The sequence below is a fragment of the Lepidochelys kempii genome, chromosome 14, assembly GCF_965140285.1.
Source record: "Lepidochelys kempii isolate rLepKem1 chromosome 14, rLepKem1.hap1, whole genome shotgun sequence".
Taxonomy (NCBI): Eukaryota; Metazoa; Chordata; order Testudines; family Cheloniidae; genus Lepidochelys; species Lepidochelys kempii.
In genome coordinates, this window is record NC_136393.1 from 26,531,437 (window position 1) to 26,551,808 (window position 20,372).

General features: G+C 46.0%; 1 protein-coding gene and 1 pseudogene across 3 annotated transcripts; both read left to right on the top strand.

Moving 5' to 3' along the window:
- Positions 1–169: 169 nt before the first annotated feature.
- On the top strand, positions 170–19,102 carry SCO1 (synthesis of cytochrome C oxidase 1). 3 transcript variants are annotated; one of them, XR_012154975.2, is made up of 8 exons: positions 170–284; positions 551–676; positions 1,094–1,184; positions 2,350–2,547; positions 4,315–4,407; positions 4,556–4,671; positions 10,246–10,514; positions 18,331–19,102. XR_012154975.2 is itself a non-coding variant. In XM_073312128.1 (7 exons), exons 1-7 carry the CDS (start codon positions 204–206, stop codon positions 10,375–10,377), a joined length of 837 nt encoding a protein of 278 aa, XP_073168229.1. In that variant the 5' UTR covers positions 170–203; the 3' UTR covers positions 10,378–11,256. The 3 variants fall into 3 exon arrangements, 2 of the variants coding, with proteins under 2 accessions (XP_073168229.1, XP_073168230.1); XM_073312128.1 differs by lacking the exon at positions 18,331–19,102 and having other exon boundaries at positions 10,246–11,256; XM_073312129.1 differs by lacking the exons at positions 4,556–4,671; positions 18,331–19,102 and having other exon boundaries at positions 10,246–11,256.
- LOC140898076 (myosin heavy chain, skeletal muscle, adult-like) overlaps positions 13,069–20,372 on the top strand; it is a 28,060-nt pseudogene continuing 20,756 nt past the window's right edge.

Genomic DNA, 20,372 nt, shown 5'->3' on the forward strand with positions numbered 1-20,372 from the left:
GCGGCGCGGGGGGCGGGGCCAGTTGGCGCTGACGCCGGAAGCTGGGAGGGGGTGGGGCTAGTTGGCGTTGACGTCAGAAGCGGCGCGGGGGGCGGGGCCAGTTGGCGCTGACGCCGGAAGCTGGGAGGGGGTGGGGCTAGTTGGCGTTGACGTCAGAAGCGGCGCGGGGGGCGGGGCTAGTCGGCGCTGACGTCGGTTGCAGGATGGCGGCGGCCGGGCGGGCCTCTCTGCTCCGGGTGCTGGGACTCTACGTTCCGGGACGCAGGGGCGCGTGGAGGCGACCGGTGAGGGGAACTTCCGGTCCGGGAAGTCGCGTCCCCTGGGGCCTGGCGGGGTCCTGCTCCCAGCTCTGAGCAGCCTGACCCGGCTTGACTCTATCTGGGGGCAGGTGTCCACGGCCAGCGCCTCGCCCTGTCCCAATTGCTCCCCGCCCCGGCGGGCGTCGCCCGGCCCCCGCCTGCGCCCCCCTTCCCTTCCCGGCCGGCCCCCGCCTGCGCCCCCCGAGCAGCCTCGCACCTTAACCTCCTGGTCACCTCGTGTCTCTCTGTAGCTGCTCGCTGTCAGCCTCGCTCGCCGCTCCTCGTGCTGGGATCTCCCCGGTTCCTTGGCGGTGACTCGCCACCTGGCTACTGCACCTCAGGGAGACAAAGCGAAGACGGGCCCCTCGAAGCCCGGGGTAAGGAGGCCACGTTCCCAATGGCGGCCATAGCCATGTCCTTAATCTAAACTCAAAGAGGGGCTGCGGGCTAAGGCCTAAAACTCCCTCATGTTCCTTGTGTGTAGCAAGCGGTGCCCGGCCCTCCTGCTGAAGGGGGAAGCGAGGGTGGGGAGGGTCCCTCTGTGGCAGCCATAGCCGGAATTTCTCTCCTGTGTTGATAGTCTCTGTGCGGTGGCTGCATTTACAAAGTACCCGGGTTTGGTTTTTGGGGATTGGTTTTTCAAACAGGATTGTGGTTGATCTTACAGGTATTTTGTCATATGGCAAGAGCTGGGTGTTTATTTCATAAACACATACTTAGCACTTTTCTCTGTTTTAAAAAAAATTAGTTAAAGATGGTGAAGTTTAATCTGTATGGAATCTTTCTCCTAGTAGCCAGTTTCCTGGAAGTCCTTGGCACTCACATTTGCAATTGGTGGAGCTTTATTGGCAGGAATGAAATACTTCAAGAAAAAAAAGGAAGACAGTATGTATATATTACATTATCATCCCAAAACCTTTGTAATTCCCCTTCCAAGCCTTTATAGCTGTGCAGATAAAAAGATCTTGTGGCCATGCTAGTTGTGGTACTGCTGCTTTTAAGGGGGACAATTAGGAGAGATTGAAAATGCTGATTTTAGCACACGGCCTATCAGTGTGCTAGACACCTCATCAACACATGAGATGGCAGCTCCCTGTCCAAAAGAGATTCTGGTCTAAATATACATGGAAATAAGATGCAGCACAAGACTTTTTGCACATTCTTTTTTCTGTTATGACCTATTTTACCCATGTAGTTTTAGTATCCTTTCCATTTAGCTGTTTAACTCATGGTCATTTGCTCTTTGATTGTCAGTTTGTATTTTTACCCCATGTGTGCATATATACATATTTTATACCGTTATCTGTTTATTCAGTATTTTACTTTTCCTACATTTGTTTTGATTTCTTTTTGCTCTTTTAAAGTCCTCTTTTAAAACTTGTAGTTTTGTTGGTTTATCTTAAGTTGTTATATTGTACCTATTATCGTGGTATGAAAGCATTACACAAGATTAGAATATAAAAGCCCAGAATGGAAGTGTGTGTGTCTGTTTCCCCAGGGTGTGGAAGTATGTGTAAGACTTTTTAAGAGCATAGATTCCCAATTCTGATTTTAACCCCTGTATACTTTTTTTAAGCACTTACTTACCTAATTCTTTTCTCCTTGTCTTGATACTGAAACCCAGTTAGACGTGGCAGCACAGCAATTTCCCTTCCTCCCTCTATAATAATAATTATATAGTAATATAATAATTTCTTCTTCCTCCATCTCTAGAAGATGCCTGACTCTTAACTGCAGGTGTTCCATCCCAGTTCATGTTTCCTGACTTCAGCATATGAGCATTCAGTGCCATCTTGATATAGTTTATATGGAAAAATATCGCAGTAAAAAACTGTTCTGTTTGTTTACTATAAAGTTGTCTTGTCTAGTCCTGGGTTTATATTTTGCAGTGGGCTTTAAAATTCAAGATGTTACATTACTGTTGTACTACTAGGAATATTTGCCTTTGAGAGCCTTATGACTCAAACTGTCTTTGAATGGTTTCTGGGATCCTTTGCCCTCTCGTGTGTGGCACAGCTCGTAGTAACCTCCCATTGCTGTCTGGTTTCAGTGCTGGAGAAGGAGCAGAAGCGGGCTCTTGGGAAGCCATTGCTGGGAGGCCCTTTCTCACTTGTGGATCACCAGGGACAGCCCAGGACCCACAAGGACTTCCTGGGCCAGTGGGTGTTAATCTACTTCGGCTTTACGCACTGCCCCGATATCTGTCCAGAGGAACTGGAGAAAATGATTCTAGCGGTGGATGAAATTGGTAAATGAATCCAGTCAGAATTCTAACTCTACTTAAAAAAGGCAGCACTTCATGTAGTGAAATACTACAGTGCTTCTCCCAGCTTACTAAATGGCAGTGGGACCAGCTCCTTAATATATGTGAAAATGTCTCTGCATTGCTTCACATTAGATGCACAGTTATAGAAGATCAGGTCAAACAGGGCCTCATGCTTTGATCTTGGGTGAAGCCTCATATTATAAGGCATGCTCTGAGTCAGTGTTGGGTTCCTATAGTTTTTTGTATTTGGCACTACCCTTTGGGATGTGGCATGTTCCTGCTAGAAGAGTGTTTCATTGTTAATGAAACATAGTAGTGACTGCTAACCAAGGGCAGCTTCTTGATTAAAGAAAGGCTGGATCTATTCTGGAGAACAGATCTCTCTTGGGATAGAGCTTTGTCTGCATTAGAGAAATCTTCCCCATTCATCCCTCTGATTCAGTTGCAAAACATCTTATGTCCATGTGCAAAAATGCTGGGGAAGCAGCAATCAGTGTGACTTATCCCAACATCTTATAGGGGCAATACCTGGGGGACTTTGAATGGGCTGTATACATGCCTGTATGGTGCTGCATCCCCCATTGCTGGGGTTGGGGTGAGGTAGCCCCTATAGACCTCTCATGAATCTCACAAACATTCCTGTTACAATTTTACCAGTAACATTCATTTAAGAGGAGGTACTGTCAATAGGTGAAAGTTCCTGTGGCGAACATCTTGGCTCCACAGGATAGGGATCATCTCCAATACCCTGCATGTTCAAAACTTCCTTTCAACAGAGAGGTTCTGCAATGGATGCTCTCTTTTAGTCTTCAATATTTCTTGGGTACAGAGGAAGTCTAGCAGAATGTTTAAAATCTCAGCTACTTGTCCCTGTGTGGCACTCCCAGCACCAGTGAAGCTGGGCCACTTGATAGGGTGTGATTGTAGATGGCAGGCTCAGTGAGGTCCACATCTGCTTGTTGAGGAGGGAGATTTGGGCCTCCAGCAGCACCTAGAGTAAAGGAGGAAAAGCATGGATGGTAACTGCTGGCAGGATGGAGGCCTTCCTAGCAGGAAAGAAACTAATAACGGAAATGCTCGAGGCCAAAGCAAGTTCGATATAACTTGGTTTCACCTATAACGCAGTAAGATTTTTTGGCTCCTGAGGACCACGTTATATCGGGGTAGAGGTGTATATTGAGGAGAGTGAGGAGTGGCAGATCACCCTTTCCCCTCTAGGAATGTGCAGTGCTGTAGCAGAAAGTAGCTTCTGCTGCTGCTGCAGGAGGAGCCTTCCCTGATGTCTCGGTGATGTGGCATTGCTCCCTTGGAAGGAGGAGGTAGCAGGATAGGTGGTGAAATGCAAGATACCATCTCCTTTCAATAGGGCGAAGTGGTTATTATTTCTCAAGCTGCCTGATCTTGGTTACAACATGCATTCCGTGCACCTCAATTGGCTTGTCAGCCCTAGTAAATAGAGGTAGGGTCTCCACGTGAGGTGAAGGGACCCCCAGGTCAGACACAAGGATTTGGAGAACTCCATTTTATCTCATTGCACTTGCTCCCTGGCCTTTTAAAAAAAAGTTCATTAGATGTTATTCAAGCTGCTCAATATCATTCCAGAGTGGTCATCATTTCAGTCTGTGCCAAAAAGGGCCCCCTATACTCACTGTGTATTATAAGTTTGGCTGTAGCCTCATTATGTGGGAGATGAGCTGTGGCATTGGGCCTGTTGAGAGCAATATTAACTGTTAATGTTTGTGGTGACAGACAAGATCCCATCTCTGCCAAATGTGACCCCACTCTTCATTACCATCGACCCAGAGAGGGACACCGGAGAAGCCGTGGCCAGATATGTTAAAGGTACTATTGGCCTTTCTCTTCCTTGCACGGTGTAGCTGTTCTGAACTCGTTGCTTCCTTTTATGACTAAAATGAAGGCTGGGCTCTACCAAAGTTGGTTATGGGTGACAGGAACCTTCGCATGGCTAATGGGTTGCATTTCTGTTTAGAGTTTTCTCCCAAACTGGTTGGACTGACTGGTACCAAAGAGCAGATTGAGCAGGTGACCAGAGCCTATCGTGTGTATTACAGCTCAGGCCCCAAAGATGAAGACAATGACTACATAGTGAGTAAAAGCAGGGCTAGTGCCCGAGTCCTCTATTATTCACAGATTCATTCACAGATTTTAAAGCCAGAAGAGATCATTCTGATAATCTAATCTAATAACCTGCATAACAAATGCCTATATTTATTGCTACTACTAAATGTTTAAGTTAGGGGGGTTAGCCCCAAAGACCTAAACTGGGACCAAGGTACCATTGTGCTGGATACTGTACAAACACAGGTAATGGGTATGTCTATGTCTACACAGCAAGGAAAACTCAGGCTTGCAGGGCTTGGGTTGCAAGGCTATTTCATTGCTGTGTAGACTAGGACCCGGCAGGGTGGGTGGGTCTCAGAGAGCCCAAGCCTGGAAGTCTGCACAGCAATGAAACAGCCCTGCAGCCTAAGTCCCATGAGTCCGAGTCAGCTGGCATGAGCCAGCTGTGGTTTTTTCTTTGCTGTGTAGGCATACCCAAAGAGGCATTTTCTGCTCCAGTGAGCTCATGTTCTAAAGGAGGCACACAAGGTGTGCATGGGGAATAACCTGCAATAACGTACAATTCATGGTTATGAATTGACATGAATTTAATTCCACGTTGTATTGTTTTGGTCTCACTTTTAATTGGAAGTAGAGGTAGGGTGAGGGGGAATGGCAGGAATTGGGGATTAAGGGAGTAGGAAGAGGGATGGTCAGCTCATCACTGCCTAGCGATGATCAACTGGCAGGGTTTTTTTGTAGGTGGAGGTGGGATTTGAAGGAAGATTAGTCAGTGTCTACAGTCAATAGGAGAATTTCTGTGTGTGTAAATTGCAGCATGGGAGAAAACGTGGAGCTGTTTAAGGATTGGTGCACAGTAAAGCCTGGGAATATTGGCATTGTGAAGGGGGGACTGACACCACAAGTGACTAAATTAGATGGGTGGGGGCAGGGTAGTACTGTGAAAGATCTTAAAGGTGAAGACAAAATTCTTGTGTTTGTGGAAGTATGGGGAACCAATGGAGGACTCAGCAAGGGATGAGGTAGTCCAAGTGGTGAGCCAGGAAGAAGAGTTTTGCAACAGTGTTTTGAGTGGATTTGAGGCATGTGAGATTGCAGTAGTCAAGACCAGAGAAGAGGGGATTATAGTAGTCAAGATACTAAATAAGGGCTTGGATGAGTTTCTGCAATATGGGCAAAGGGAGAAGGGTGGATCTAAGGGATGTATGGGAAGAATCAGCAAGCTTTAGAGATGTCCTGAATACATAAAAGTCAAGGACAACACCCAGGTTATAGGCCTGAGTAACTTGGAGGAAGGTGTTGTCCACAGTTGTTGTGGTGGGAAGGGGGAGGTGGCAGATCAAGAGTTTGGTTTTGTCTTCTGAGTTTAAATTGGCAGCTGGATATCCACAAAGATATCAGTTACTGAGATATGGGATTGAAAGGAGGTAGAGAGCTTCCCCACAGAGAGGTAGGTGATTTAAGGTTGTGCTTGCAGATAAGAGCATGTAGAGGCAGTGGGAGAAGAGTGGGCCAAGAACAGTGACAGGGGGAGGGGGATGCATTGAATGAGATATTGAAGGAGTGATCAGAAAAGTAGGAGGGAAACCATGAGAAGATGATGCCAGTGCAGAGCTGGATTTCAAGAAGGAGAAAGTGGTGTCAGTTGCCAAGAGGAGGAGGATGGAGTAGTAGCCCTGAGATCTGACCAGGATGAAGTCACTAATGGTATGTCTACACAGCAGTGCAAGGCTATGGTTTTCAGGGGTTCTCAAACTTCATTGCACCGCAACCCCTTCTGACAACAAAAATTACTACATGACCCCAGGAGGGGGGACTGAAGCCTGAGCTGCCCAAGCCCCGCTGCCCCAGGTTGCGGGGGCCAAAGCTCAAGGGCTTTGGCTTTGGCCCCAGGTGTTGGGGCTTTGGCTTTGGCCCTGGGCCCCAGCAAGTCTAACACCAGCCTTGGTGACCCTGTTAAAACAGGGTTGCAGCCCACTTTGGAGTCCCGATGCATAATTTAAGAACCACAGTCAGCTGAACTGTGTCGGGAACCCTGGGCTTGAGCGTCTACATTGCATTTTAACCCTAGGTTAAGGATTTTCCGACGTGTGCTCAAACCTAGGGCTCTGGAATCCACGCTGCAGTGTACCGACCTGAGTCAAAGTAACCCTAACCCAGAATGCCAAGGACCCTCCCCACCCCCGCTCCATCATCACTCGAACCCGATGCATGTGGTGCACAGTGGAGAAACATTAGTGCCCACCCTTTTTCCTAACTGTGACAGTGCTGTTGATGGGACTCGGGTCCATAAGGAGCACCTGAGTACATAAACTGCATAGTTAGTTCCTTTGGCTGTCAGTAGAAAGCTTTATACTGAACTCTACCATCTAATCTGAGAATTGGGCTCTCCCCCTCTACGCAGAGTCAGATTGGCAGGAAAATGCCCATTTGTACCTGTTCTGAGGATAATTAGGACATCAGTTTCCGGGGCTGCCAAACTATTAAAATGAAACTTTGCAACTTTTAATTTTTAAAATGGGCTGTTCAATAAAGGTGTTTTTGGCTAGTTGGTTATGAAGGGTATCCCCAGGACTTCGCGTGTAGTGTTTTCCAGAACCCTCCAGGGATCCCTTATCCCTACCCTGGCTGTACCCCAGGAGGCAGGGATAAGGGATCCCTGGGAGCTGTGGGGAAGTTTTGGGACTGCCTCCCACTCACCGCCTTGACACTGATTAGGCATCTCTGAACACGCAGCCCCAGGGAGGGCAGGGGACCCCGGGAACAAGGGACAGAGAGCAGAGCGGGACCAAGTGTCTGACCTGCAGGGAGCAGGAGAAGTTGAGGTGTTGGAGGTCATCCCTTCTATCACCATGCTGAGCCGGGAGCTCTGCTGCTTTCCCCTGCCCCCCACAGGGTAGCTGCTTAGTCCTCATTCTGCTCTCTGGCCCGCCCTGGGGCTGCATGTGCAAGGTTGCCCCGGCAGCGCGCACCAAAATCTGGCTGTGCTCTTGTCACCAGGAAGCAGCTCTCTTTGCAAAAAGCTTGTTTTGATCAGTCTCCATTGAAAACTCTTCAAGACCTCTGGTAGTGTGTGTGCAGACTGGTGGTGTTCAGTAGACAATGGGTTAATACTGATCTGAGTGCTGGGTGCAGGCTGTTTGCAAAGGGAGGTGTGGCTTTGATTTGCAATAGAGTGCAATAGACAGCACTGCAGATTGTCGGCTTAGAGAGGACTAAGGAAGTTCCCCCAAGGAACTCTGAGATAATTCTGGAACACTTCTGGGGCTGTGTGCATACAGGAAAGCAATAAGGCTCAGACCCTAGATCCCAGCTTAACACTGGCTTGGACTCTCCAGTCCTGGAGGGTCCTGGGACCTTAAGTTTGAGCCCTAGGTTAACACAATTGGTGTGTGGACGCAAGGGGGGTTAGGCTTGAGCTTAGGCTAAAACCTGGGCTTACGTTGCTGTGTGGACATACTCTAGATATGTTGGTGAGAGCAGTTTCAAAGAGCTCTTCTTCAGGTATGTGTAAGGTAGCAGAGGGTATATCTACACTGCAGTGTAAGCCCAGAGTTAGTGGAAATTGAGTTAGCTGACCTGTGTTGCGGAACCCTGGACATGAGCATCTACGTTTTGTTTTTTAACCCTACATGAAGATTGTTTTCTAACCTATGCTGGAACCTATGGCTCTGGAGTCCACACTACAGTGTGCAGACCCGTCAAAGTAACCATATCTGAGTCCCTAGCAGCACCATTCTCTTCCCCAAATGTGGCTGCTCTAGTCCTAGGACTGTGGGAAAACTTTACTGCCTGCCCTGCAAGTTACAGGTAGTTTGAAGCAGCTTGCTTTGCAAAAAGCTTGATCAGTTTGCTCTCCATTGCAAACCCAGGAGGTTTTCATGATAGTGTGCTTGCAGATCGGTGATCAGAAGAAAATGGGTTCATGCTGACCTGAGCTGCTGCCCTTTGCAAAGGGTCGGTGGCTTCCTTTTTCAATAGAGTGGATTGCAGGTTGTTGGGATGGAGAGGGCTAAGGAAGTTGTTCCATGGAATTGTCATGAATTTAAGTTCCCAGGCTCATCTTTTGAAAGTGTTGTGCAGGTTTCGTTTGGAGACAAGTACTGAAAGATCAGATACGGAGTAATCTCTTTGTGAAAAGTGTTTGCCCAGGGTGATACGGTGTTTTTGTCTCATCTTTTTTCTGCGTAAGTTCATTCTAGAGTGCAGTGATTGTCTGGTTTCACCCACACTTCAAACCGTTCATGCATAACAATCTAACCCCCCAGTTATCCACTTCATTTCAAGTGACCTGGCCTCCTGCTTAACAATCTGTCCCAACCTGTGTTTAGCTCAGTTACTCTTCTTCCTTCCCCAGGCTTGTGTAGCTCAGAAGCTTGTATCTTCCCCCAACAGAAGTTGGTCCAATAAAAGATACTACCTCACCCACCCCTGTCTCTAATATCCTGTGACTAACACGGCTACAATAACACTGTATGCACTTTTAATTGTTAACACTGAAGCAGGTTTGTTCTGAAGTTTCAAAGATTTTATGCAGCTATGAGACGTTTTTAATAAAAATACAATTTGTCTCTGATGCCGCCAACACATGTGCACGTCTAACTTCAAGCACATGAGTAGCCCCACTGAAGTCAGTGGAACTGTTCATGTAAATCAAGTTAGGTACCCTTGTAAGTGTTTTCAGGATCAGGGCCTTTGTTTTCAATACTTTGCCCATAGCAATCTTGTAAAGCTCAGAGAAGAGCCCCTACCAGGAGACAGGTTTTAACTGAGTTAATTATGTTTTAAATTGCAATAGCACACATTTTAAAGACTTCAGTAAAGTCTCCACCTGATTTACATAAATGATCTTTTAAAAATAAATTAAACCATTTTATATTGCCTTGATTTAAATCTTTCCACCCTGCTTGAAAGGCAGCTGAAGCTTCTTGAATGCTAGCACAGTGTAGCCAGCAGAGGGAGCGCCATAGCAGGATACAGTGCCTTTCCCCCTACACACAAGGCCTTCTCTCCATAGCTCGCTTTTCTCAGTAACGTTATTGCCCTCACTATCTGCTCTGTGAGTGAATTTGGTTTACTGGAGCGTCCCTACCGCCATATCCCTTTGATTTACATCAGGTGAAGGTCTGGATCCTAAGTGCCTGTCTCACTGCAGGAGCCGGGGTTGTAGGACAGCAAGGAGTGAGAGGGTCTTGCAAACGTTGAACTCCAAGATGTTAGTCCGGCAGGGGCAGAAAGAAGTTCTCTTAATCCGGGCATCAGAAGAGCTGGGAAGGGGGAAAACAGGTCAAGCCTCATTTTCTCATCCCATCTTGTCCTCTGTACTTACCCTACGTGAAGACTGGCATGGGGGAAGCTGCCTACAGCTCCTGCAAGGCTCTCCTCCTTGCAGTGCCTCTTCACCCTGTCTGTTTACAGCTTGTTCTCAAATTTCCTCCTGCTTGGGCCATTTCTAGTTTGTAACTAGCATCTGTTCTTGTTAGTAAATCTCCAGTCAGAGATAATCGGATGGAAAGGCTAATCAGGGCACTAACCCTTACTGCCGTCTGAGTGATGCTCAGGGCCTGCAGCACCAATTTGCTCTCTGCTGTCTTACAGGTGGATCACACAATTATTATGTACCTCATTGGGCCAGATGGAGGCTTTGTGGACTACTATGGCCAGAACAAGAAGAATTCTGAGATTGCCACTTCTATCGCTGCACACATGAGACAGTATAAGCCCAGCTAAAATACAAGATCTGCAAAGAATGGTGCAAAGTCAAACTGTAAGGCAGGCTCCAATGGGACTGGCATGTCTTTGCTTTCAACTGCACTGAACTTATAAGACTGTCCTTATGTCACATATTTCCTCTCCAGATAAGAAAGGTACATTGTGTTTATTTCTGTGAAATGTAGCTGCTTATCAGAAATTTGTACATAACCTTTCCCATTGGGTGTATTTGGCAGTGATAACCATGCTGCAGAATAAGAAACTCGTTTGGGATTCTTATGGAACTGGGGAGCAAAGAATTTAAAATTTTTACAAAACTATTTTTGTTGGTGAAGGTATCTCTGCATTAGTTATGCACTCACTTTTGGCAAGAGACAAGTGAGAACTGCCCTCTGCAGGGAAGGCTGTTCTCTGATGTAAGTTGCTGACATTTTGGCATCCCAAAGGGCTGTTCCCCCTTCTCTTTTCTGCAGTGCCTTTTGCTCTTGCACAGACACTTGTAATGGTCTGTCTACAGTAATGAGCCTTAATAGCAGTCCTACCCTGTGGTTTACTGGAGAGCACTGAAGGCACATCTTCTTCCGCTTGTGGGACCAGCCCTGTACAATAACTGAGTATTTTTGGGCTCGAGGCCAGGGATGCAGCATCATTTCCAGGCAAGATTTCCAATATCCTAATGTAGAATGGTGTTACTCTTACTAGTAATGAAATAGGTTATGAGTTGGGGATGGATTTTCTTCTGGTGTAACCAGCTGCCTGTAGCTTTTTAGTCTGACAGTTGTGAAGCACTGAATAATGGAGTGGAGGAGTGATCAGCGATGGGTGTATTTGCCCAAGGCTGTTGATCAGGTAAAATGTGTGCAATGCTCTGATTGTAAAATAAAGGAATGAATCTTATGTTGCATGCAGTTAATTTTCGTGGATGTCACGGCAGCTATCAAATCTGAATACCACCTTCAAAGGGAGCAGAGTGAGTGTTGCGTATATCCAGTGCCGCACACTGAGAGCAGAGAATGCAGTGATTACTCACCGTGCGTTGACGGTTGCTTTGAATAGGCTAAAATCCATATTTAAATGGGCATATGAACAATTCTGGTCAGAAGTGCATAGTGCAGTCTTATGGATAGTAGAGTGGCAGTGTGTTCCTTGTCACTCTGGCACATCCACAGCAGAGAGGCTTCTCTCTTAGCTTAGCAGTCTAAAGCTGTCTTGTACAGTTACTATGTTTTAAAGAGCCTGAGAACTATTTGTCAAGCCTGATCAAGATTTGTGTATGATCCAGCCAACTGCTCTGAGGAGAGCTTCAATCCTTAGCAAAATCACACAAACTAAAACTTTATCAATGACCATTAAAGATTCCTCAGGCCTTAAATCAGAAGTTAAGGGAAAAGTCTCCGGTATTCCTTGCTACTTTGACATCCCCTACAATGCTGTCAGTAACACTCTTCAGCACTCCACAGGCCTTAGTGGTGGCCGTATATGCTCCTGTATCGATAGCACATCTGTCTCACACACCCTGCATTTAAGGAGTTACTCTGCCTTAACATAGCTGAGGTCATAGTTGGGGTTTTGTATTATGTGTGATGGCGATGGTTGGAGGGAGTGTTGTTCACACCACTTCTGTGATAGTGAATTAATCAGTACATGAGAAGCAGCATGTGAAGCAAAGCCCAGACTTTCAGATTTCATACAAAAGGGGTCTGAAAAAAACAAGACAATCTAGTTCAAATGACAGTGGTGAGTTTGAAGCTTATTCTGTCTGTATTCATCTAATTTTCATTAAATTACCATGAAAAAATCCAAGTATTAGTCAAAGTTCACATTTGTTTTGGGTTTTTTGCCCTTTTTAGGAAGGTCATCCAGGAGATATGCTGTCTGCAGTAAACATGAATTTGTGTGGAACAAATCATGCCATTAGCTGTATTGCTTTTTATTATAGAATTAGAAGACCAGTGAATGAAGGGAATGTAGTAGATGTAATAGAAGCATTCTTGGTACGGTACCCCATGATATTTCAAAAGCTGAGTCATATTGCCTTGGCTACAAAGGCTGTCACGTGGTTTAAAAGCTGGCTGAAGGCCTGTATGCAGGAGGTTCTTCCACATGGTAAGGTGTCAGGGAGAGGAATAGGAAGAGGTGTGCTAGTAGCATAGATTTTTGGCAAGTCTAAGTTAACATCTGAAAGAGGAAACACCCCTTTAAAATCACAGCTGCTACTAAATGGAAAACTGCAAATATTACTGGGGTTGGAGAAATGCAAACAATGTTTTTAAGCTATAATACAGTAAAAGCTTTGTTATCCGGCATGTTGGAGGAAGTGGGAGAGTGCTGGTAAGTTAAAAATTCTGGTTAACGAGGAGCAGCAGGGACATGTTGCCGCTTGCAGAGAGCTGCCCGAGGTGAGCGCCACCCCAATCTGGCACCCCAAAATGCCAGTTTCTAGAGCTTTCCAGTTGATAAAGTACTGGTTAAGTAAACACAGCTTTTACTTCTAGAGCTAAAGTGAGCCACAGATGTTCAATGGGAGACAGAAACATAAAAGCCAGCCATGCTGAAGAGACTTAGTGATAGTAGTAAGTATGCTAGATATGAGTTTGCAATGGGAAATTGTGGGGCACAAAAAGGGCCAGTGAGGTTTGGGGTTGTGTAGACAGAAGCTTTGCTTCACAGAGCAGGCATGCATAACCTGAGTCTGAGAAGATCCCACTTATGGTCTTCTATAATGTGGGCTTTTCACCTCAATCCTCTGAGTACACAAGTGTTCAGAGAGATGAACGAAATGGCCTTAAACACCAGCAGCACCTGGATGATGCCCAAGTAAACTCAATTTTTCAGTTGCTAGCAGTGCTATCTCCTGGCTCTCCTTGTGCCTATAGCAAATCAGCATCTGACTCAAGGGCTGCAATAGTTGGCAGTAGACCCCACGCCACCTACTTCTCAGTCCTGAGCAGCAAATCAGACTGGGCCAATTGCCTCTCCATGAAGAAGTTATGGATGGTTTAACCAAGTATTATAGGATGAAATAAAAATTCCTTGAGCGCAAAAATTATGAACCTGTAGAATTCCCAAGTGGTAGAAATCCCAACCCATAGGATGCACAAAACTAGACTGAACAAAATATTACTACATGTAGGAGTACAAAAGTATAGCATGTTCAGGCAAAAATTGAGTTACACCTAGCAAGAGACATAAAAAACAATGAGGTTCTTTAAATGTATTAGGAGCACGAGGAAGGTGAAGGAAAGTGGAGGTCCTCTACTTAGCTAATAATTGATGACATTGAGAGGGCTGAGGTGTTTAATGCCTATATTTCTTCAGTCTTCATGAAAAAGGTTAACGGTGACCAGATACTCAACACAATATTAACAACAAGGGGAAGGAATATAAACCAAAATAGGCAAAGAACAGGTTAAAGAATATTTGATAAGTTAGATATATTCAAGTTGGCAGGGCCTGATTAAATTTTTCTTGGGATACTTAGGGAACTAGCTGAAACAGTCTTGGAACCATTAGCAATTATCTTTAGACCTCCTGGAGGCTGTTTGAGGTTCCAGAGGATTGGAGAAGGGCAAACACAGTACCTGTCTTTAAAAAGGGGAACAAAGAGGAGCTGGGGAATTACAGACCAGCCAGCCTAACTTCGATACCTGGAAAGATACTGCAAGACATTATTAATTTGTAATTATTTAGATGATAGGATTATGAGGAATAGCCAATAAGGATTTGTCAAGAACAAATCATGCCAAATCAATCTGGTTTTCTTCTTTGCAGAGTTACTGGCCTAGTGGAAAAGGGAGAAGCAGTAGATATGATATATCTTGATTATAGTAACATATGACACAGTTCCACATGACATTCTCATAAACTAGGGAAGTGTGGTCTAGGTGAAACTACTGTAAGGTAGTTTCCCCATGTTCATTTCACCCCCCCCCCCCCCCCCGCTGTTCCTCAGATGTTCTTGTCAACTGCTGGAAATGGCCCACCTTGATTATTACTACAAAAGGTTCCGCCCCCCGCTCTCCTGCTGGTAATAGCTCATCTTACCCGATCACTCTCATTACAGTGTGTATGGTAACTCCCATTGTTTCATGTTCTCTATGTATATAAATCTCCCCACCATATTTTCCACTGAATGCATCCGATGAAGTGAGCTGTAGCTCACGAAAGCTTATGCTCAAATAAATGTTAGTCTCTAAGGTGCCACAAGTCCTCCTTTTCTTTTTGCGGATACAGACTAACACGGCTGCTACTCTGAATACTGTAAGGTGGGTGCGCAACTGGTTGAAAGGCTGTACACAAAGAGTAGCTAGCAATGGTTTCTATCAAAGTGGGAGGGTGTATCTAGTGAGGTCTAGCGAGTCAGTCTTGGGTCCAGTGCTAGCCAATATTTTCATTAATAACTTGGATAATAGAGGGGAGAGTGTGCTTATAAAATATGTGGATGACAGCAAGGGGTTGCAGGCACTTTAGAATGAAAAATGACCTTGACAAACTGGAGAATTGGTTTAGAATCAACAAGATTAAATTCAATAAAGACAAGTACAAAGTATTATGCTTAGGAAGGAAAAATCAGATGCACAAATACCACATGGGGAATAAATGACTAGCTGGTAGTACTGCTGAAAAGAATCTGGTGGTGGTAGTGGATCACAAATTGAATATGAGCTACCAATGGGATGCAGTTGCAAAAAAAAAAAAAAAAAAGCTGCTAATATTCTGGGGAGTATTAAGGGAAGTGTCATATGTAAGACACCGGAGGTAATTGTCTCACTCTTCTTGGCATCGCAAGGCCTCAGCTGGAGTACTGTGTCCAGTTCTTTGGGAGAGATATGGACCAAATGGTGAGAGTCGAGAGGATAGCAACAAAAATTACTAAAGATTTAGAAAATCTGACCTATGAAGAAAGGTTAAAAAAAACCTTGACATGTTTGATGCTGTGAAAAGAAGACTGAAGGGAGACCGGATAGCCTTCAAATATAGTGCTGTTATAACGAGGACAGCGATCAGTTGTTCTCCATGTCCACTGAAGGTAGGACAAGAAGTAATGGGCTTAATCTTTGGCAAGGGATATTTAGGTTAGATATTAGGAAAAACTTTCTAACTATAAGGATAGTTAAGCTCTGGAATAGGCTTCCTAGGGAGGTTGTGGAATTCCTATCATTGGCAGTTTTTAAGAACAGGTTGTATAGACACTTGTTCAGGATGGTCTAGAGGTATACTTGGTCCTGCCTCAGCATAGGGGACTAGACTTGATTTCTTGAGGTCTCTTCCAGCCCTACATTTCTATGATTTTAGGTATAATCAGGAGCAGTCTTGTATTAGTCTTAGGAAGAGGAGTAGATGGCCAATTGTCTGATTCACGGAGAAGTGCTGCATCTAATATGTATTTTTTTCACCTTTCAAAAAACCTGAACAACTGAATGAAAACTAAGCTTAGAAAATGGACATGCCATTACAAAGCTCTGGGAAATGACAGTGCAGCTTAGGCCCCTCTTTCTTGCAGAGGGTTTGGAGAAGTGAAAAGGTTACTTTGTTTAGAACAAGTTGCATGTCAGAAAGGATTATTAGTTTGGAATGTGCCTCAACAGATCTTTGTCAAGAGTGTGCATTCTAATGTAAGAAGATTCTTGTGGAACTAAGATATCTTTCCTACCTCTGAAATGCCAGATAGATTAAAGAAGTTTTTTTCAGTTTTAAGTTCTCATCAAGAATTTCCTTGGATCAGTTTGCGCTGTGTGTGTTTGTGTCTTGGTAGAATTTAACCTTCATTCTCAGCTGTTGAGGGTTATTCCTTTTGGTGGCAGTCCAGTAGTGGCTGTCATATAATGTTGCAGGACAAACAATTTCCAAAGGAAGTCTCATGCTTTAAATCATGTATCAATCATAGGATCTGTTTGTAGACATTGACTGTCAAATCCAGACTGGTATTCAAAATTAGAACTGGGCAGGAAACAGTTTTCCTATTTTATGGAAATTTGCGATTTCAAACAATTTTCTATTCTCCTTTGGGATGAATTCAAGACCTTCTAAATCTTTTTATTTAAAGCGGTGTGAGGAAGAAAGAACAACTCCAGACTAACCTTATTTGTCAGAGCAGGAACTTGAACTTGCTTCTCCCACGTCCCAGGTGAGCACCCTGACTCCTGGCTATTCTGCCTCTCAGCCCTGGTCTACGCTACAGGGTTAAGTCGAATTTAGCCGCGTTAGGTCGATTTTATAATGAATGCGTCCACACAAGCAACCCCGTTCCGTCGACCTAAAGGGCTCTTAAAATCGACTTCTGTACTCCTCCCCGGCAAGGGAAGTAGCGCTAAAATCGACCTTGCTGGGTCGAATTTGGGGTAGTGTGGACGCAAATCAATGTTGTTGGCCTCGGGGAGCTATCCCAGAGTGCTCCGATGTGACCGCTCTGGACAGCACTTTCAACTCCGATGCACTAGCCAGTTACACAGGAAAAGCCTCTGGAACTTTTGAATTTCATTTCCTGTTTAGTCAGTGTGGTGAGCTCAGCAGCACAGGTGACCATGCAGTCCCCCCAGAATTGCAAACAAGCTTCAGCATGGAGCAAACGGGAGACACTGGATCTGATTGCTGTGTGGGGAGAAGAATCTGTGCAGGCAGAACTCCTATCAAAAAGAAGAAATGCTAATATATATGGTAAAATTGCACAGGGCATGGTGGAGAGAGGCTACAACAGGGACACACAGCAGTGCAGTGTGAAAGTCAAGGAGCTCAGGCAAGCCTACCAAAAGACAAAGGAGGCAAACGGTCGCTCTGGGTCAGAGCCCCATACATGCCGCTTCTGTGATCAGCTGCATGGCATTTTAGGGGGGAACCCTACCACTACCCCACCACTGTCTGTGGACACCTGCAAGGGGGGAGCCTCATGCAACACGGAGGAGGATTTTGTGGATGAGGAAGAGGAGGAGAATGCGCGGCAGGCAAGTGGTAAATCTGTTCTCTCCAACAGCCAGGACCTTTTCATCACCGTGGAGCCAATACCCTCCCAAGGTGGGATCTCCGACCCTGAAGGCGAAGGCACCTTTGGGGAGTGCACATTTGTAACTACAGTACAGGGTTTAAAAACAATAGTGTTTAATGCTTGATTTGCCCTGAAGACGTGGATGCATTCGCGGCAGGTACAGCTACTGGAAAAGTTTGTTAACGTGTCTGGGGATGGAGCGGGAATCCTCCAGGGACATCTCCACGAAGCTCTCCTGGAGGTACTCTGAAAGCCTTTGCAGAAGGTTTCTGGGGAGGGCTGCCTTATTTCGTCCTCCACGGTAGGACATTTTACCATGGCAAGCCAGTAGCAAGTAGTCTGGAATCATTGCAGCACAAAGCGTGGCAGCGAATGGTACTGGGTTTTGGTCGTATTCAAGCAACATTCGGTCTATATCTTTCTGTGTTAGCCTCAGGAGAGTGATATCATTCATGGTCACCTGGTTGAAATAGGGGAATTTTTGTAAGGGAACAGTGAAAGGACCCTGTTCATGCTGGGCTGTTTGCGCTTGGCTAAAAGAGATCATCCCATAGCCATGCAGCAAGGGGAGGGGTGAAGGGATCATCCCAAATAGCCACGCGGAGTGGTGGGAGGAGGTGTTTGCTGCACATCCACCTGAAAACCACAGCCCCTCCTTTTAAATGGCAAACCCAACCGGCATTGCTTGCTATGGGAAAGGAGGGCGCTGCAGTTTGAAAACATTCCTACGTGTTACGAAGGCGTTAGAAGCCAAACTCGCGTACCCTTTCGCTTACCATGGCTGTCTGGAAACCGAATTCTGTTGCCCAACCGTGTGTGATGTATCACCATACCTGCAGGTGCTCAATATAAAAGGCAAAATGCGACCTTGTACCTAAAACACATGTGCTGTCTGCTGTGAATTGCTTGATTCACTGTGAAAGAGTCTCCCTTTTGTTCTCAGAAATGTATCATCTTAAATTTTACTCTCCCTTTTTATCCCCCCACAGGTGCAAATGTTTCTATGCTCCCCCTATCATCTCCGTCCCTGAGGTTATCGCAGATTAGAAGGTGAATAAAACACACTCGTGATGACATATTTTCCGAGCTCATGCAGTCCTCCCGCACTGATAGGGCACAGCTGAATGCACGGACGCAGTCAGTGGCAGAGTCCAAGAAAGGGGGGAGGTATAGCTCAGTGGTTTGAGCATTGGCCTGCTAAACCCAGGGTTGAGAGTTCAATCCTTGAGGGGGCCATTTAGGGATCTGGGGCAAAAATTGGGGACTGGTCCTGCTTTGAGCAGGGGGTTGGAGGCTAGATGACCTCCTGAGGTCCCTTCCAACTCTGATATTCTATGATTCTATGAAAGCATTAAGTGAGTGCAATGAGAAAAGGCAGGATGCAATGCTGAGGCTAACGGGGGAGCAAACGGACATGCTCACGCGTCTGGTGGAGCTGAAGGAAAGCCAATAAGAGCACAGACCGCTGCTGCATCCACTGTACAACCCCCCCCTACCCAAGTTTCATATCCTCTCCCAGGCGCCCAAGAATGCGGGGGGAGGCTCCGGGCACCCAGCCACTCCACTCCAGAGGATGGCGCAAGCAACAGAAGGCTGTCATTCAAACAGTTTTGATTTTTAGTGTGGCTACACTAAGCAATGTGGCTTTGTCCTTCCCACCTCCCCTCCTACCTCACCCAGGCTACCTTATCAGTTATCTCCCTTTATTTTTAATTAATAAAGAAAGAATGCATGGTTTCAAAACAATAATGACTTTTATTTCTTTTGCCAGCTGCGATCGAAGGGGGGAGGGTGGTTGGCTTACAGGGAATTAAAATCAATAAAGTGGGTGGGTTTGCATCAAGGGGAAACACACACAACCATCACACTGTAGCCTGGCCAGTCATGAAACTGTTTTCAAAGCCTTTCTGATGTGCAGCACGCCTAGCTGTGCTCTTCTAATCGCCCTGGTGTCTGTCTGTTCAAAATTGGCAGTCAGGTGATTTGCCTCAATCTCCCACCCCGCCATAAATGTCTCTCCCTTACTCTCACAGATATTATGGAGCACACAGCAAGCAGAAATAACAATGGGAATATTGGTTGCGCTGAGGTCTAACCTAGTCAGCAAACAGTGCCAGCGAGCTTTTAAATGTCCAAAGGCACATTCTACCACCATTCTGCACTTGCTCAACCTATAGTTGAACTGCTCCTTACTACTGTCCAGGCCGCCTGTGTGTGGCTTCATGAGCCATGGGAGCAAGGGGTAGGCTGGGTCTCCAAGGATAACTATTAGCATTTCAACGTCCCCAACAGTAATTTTCTGGTCTGGGAAGTAAGTCCCTTCTTGCAGCTGCTCAAACAGCCCAGAGTTCCTAAAGATGCAAGTGTCATGCACCTTTCCCGGCCATCCCACATTGATGTTGGTGAAACGTTCCTTGTAATCCACCAGTGCTTGCAGCACCATTGAGAAGTACCCCTTGCGGTTTATGTACTGGTTGGCAAGGTGGTCTGGTGCCCCGCCACAGTTAGGGAAACCCATTGCAGCAAAGCCATCCACTATGACCTGCACATTTCCCAGAGTCACTACCCTTGATAGCAGAACGTCAGTGATTGCATTGGCTACTTGAATCACAGCAGTCCCCACAATAGATTTGCCCACTCCAAATTGATTCCCGACTGACCAGTAGCAGTCAGGTGTTGCAAGCTTCCACAGGGCTATCGTCACTCACTTCTCAGCTGTCAGGGCAGTTCTCATCTTGGTATTCCTGCGCTTCAGGGCGGGGGAAGGCAACACACAGAGTTCCAGGAAAGTGGCCTTATGCATGCGAAAGTTTCGCAGCCACGGGGAGTCATCCCATACCCGCAAGACTATACGGTCCCACCAGTCTGTGCTTGTTTGGTGGGCCTGGAATCAGCATTCCACCGTATCAACCAGCCCCGCTGCTTCCATGATGTTCCCAATTGCCACATCCCGTGCTTTCAGGAACATCTGTGTCCATGTCCTCCTCACAATCGTCCTCATGCTGCCGTCTCTCAGCCAGATTCTGCACAT

Bases quoted from the DNA above. Each gene is read 5' to 3' on its own strand.
- SCO1 (XM_073312128.1), top strand. From the start codon at position 204: ATGGCGGCGGCCGGGCGGGCCTCTCTGCTCCGGGTGCTGGGACTCTAC. The intron at 4,408-4,555 runs GTACTATTGGCC...ATTTCTGTTTAG, and splicing joins CGTGGCCAGATATGTTAAAG to AGTTTTCTCCCAAACTGGTT. The intron at 4,672-10,245 runs GTGAGTAAAAGC...GCTGTCTTACAG, and splicing joins ATGAAGACAATGACTACATA to GTGGATCACACAATTATTAT.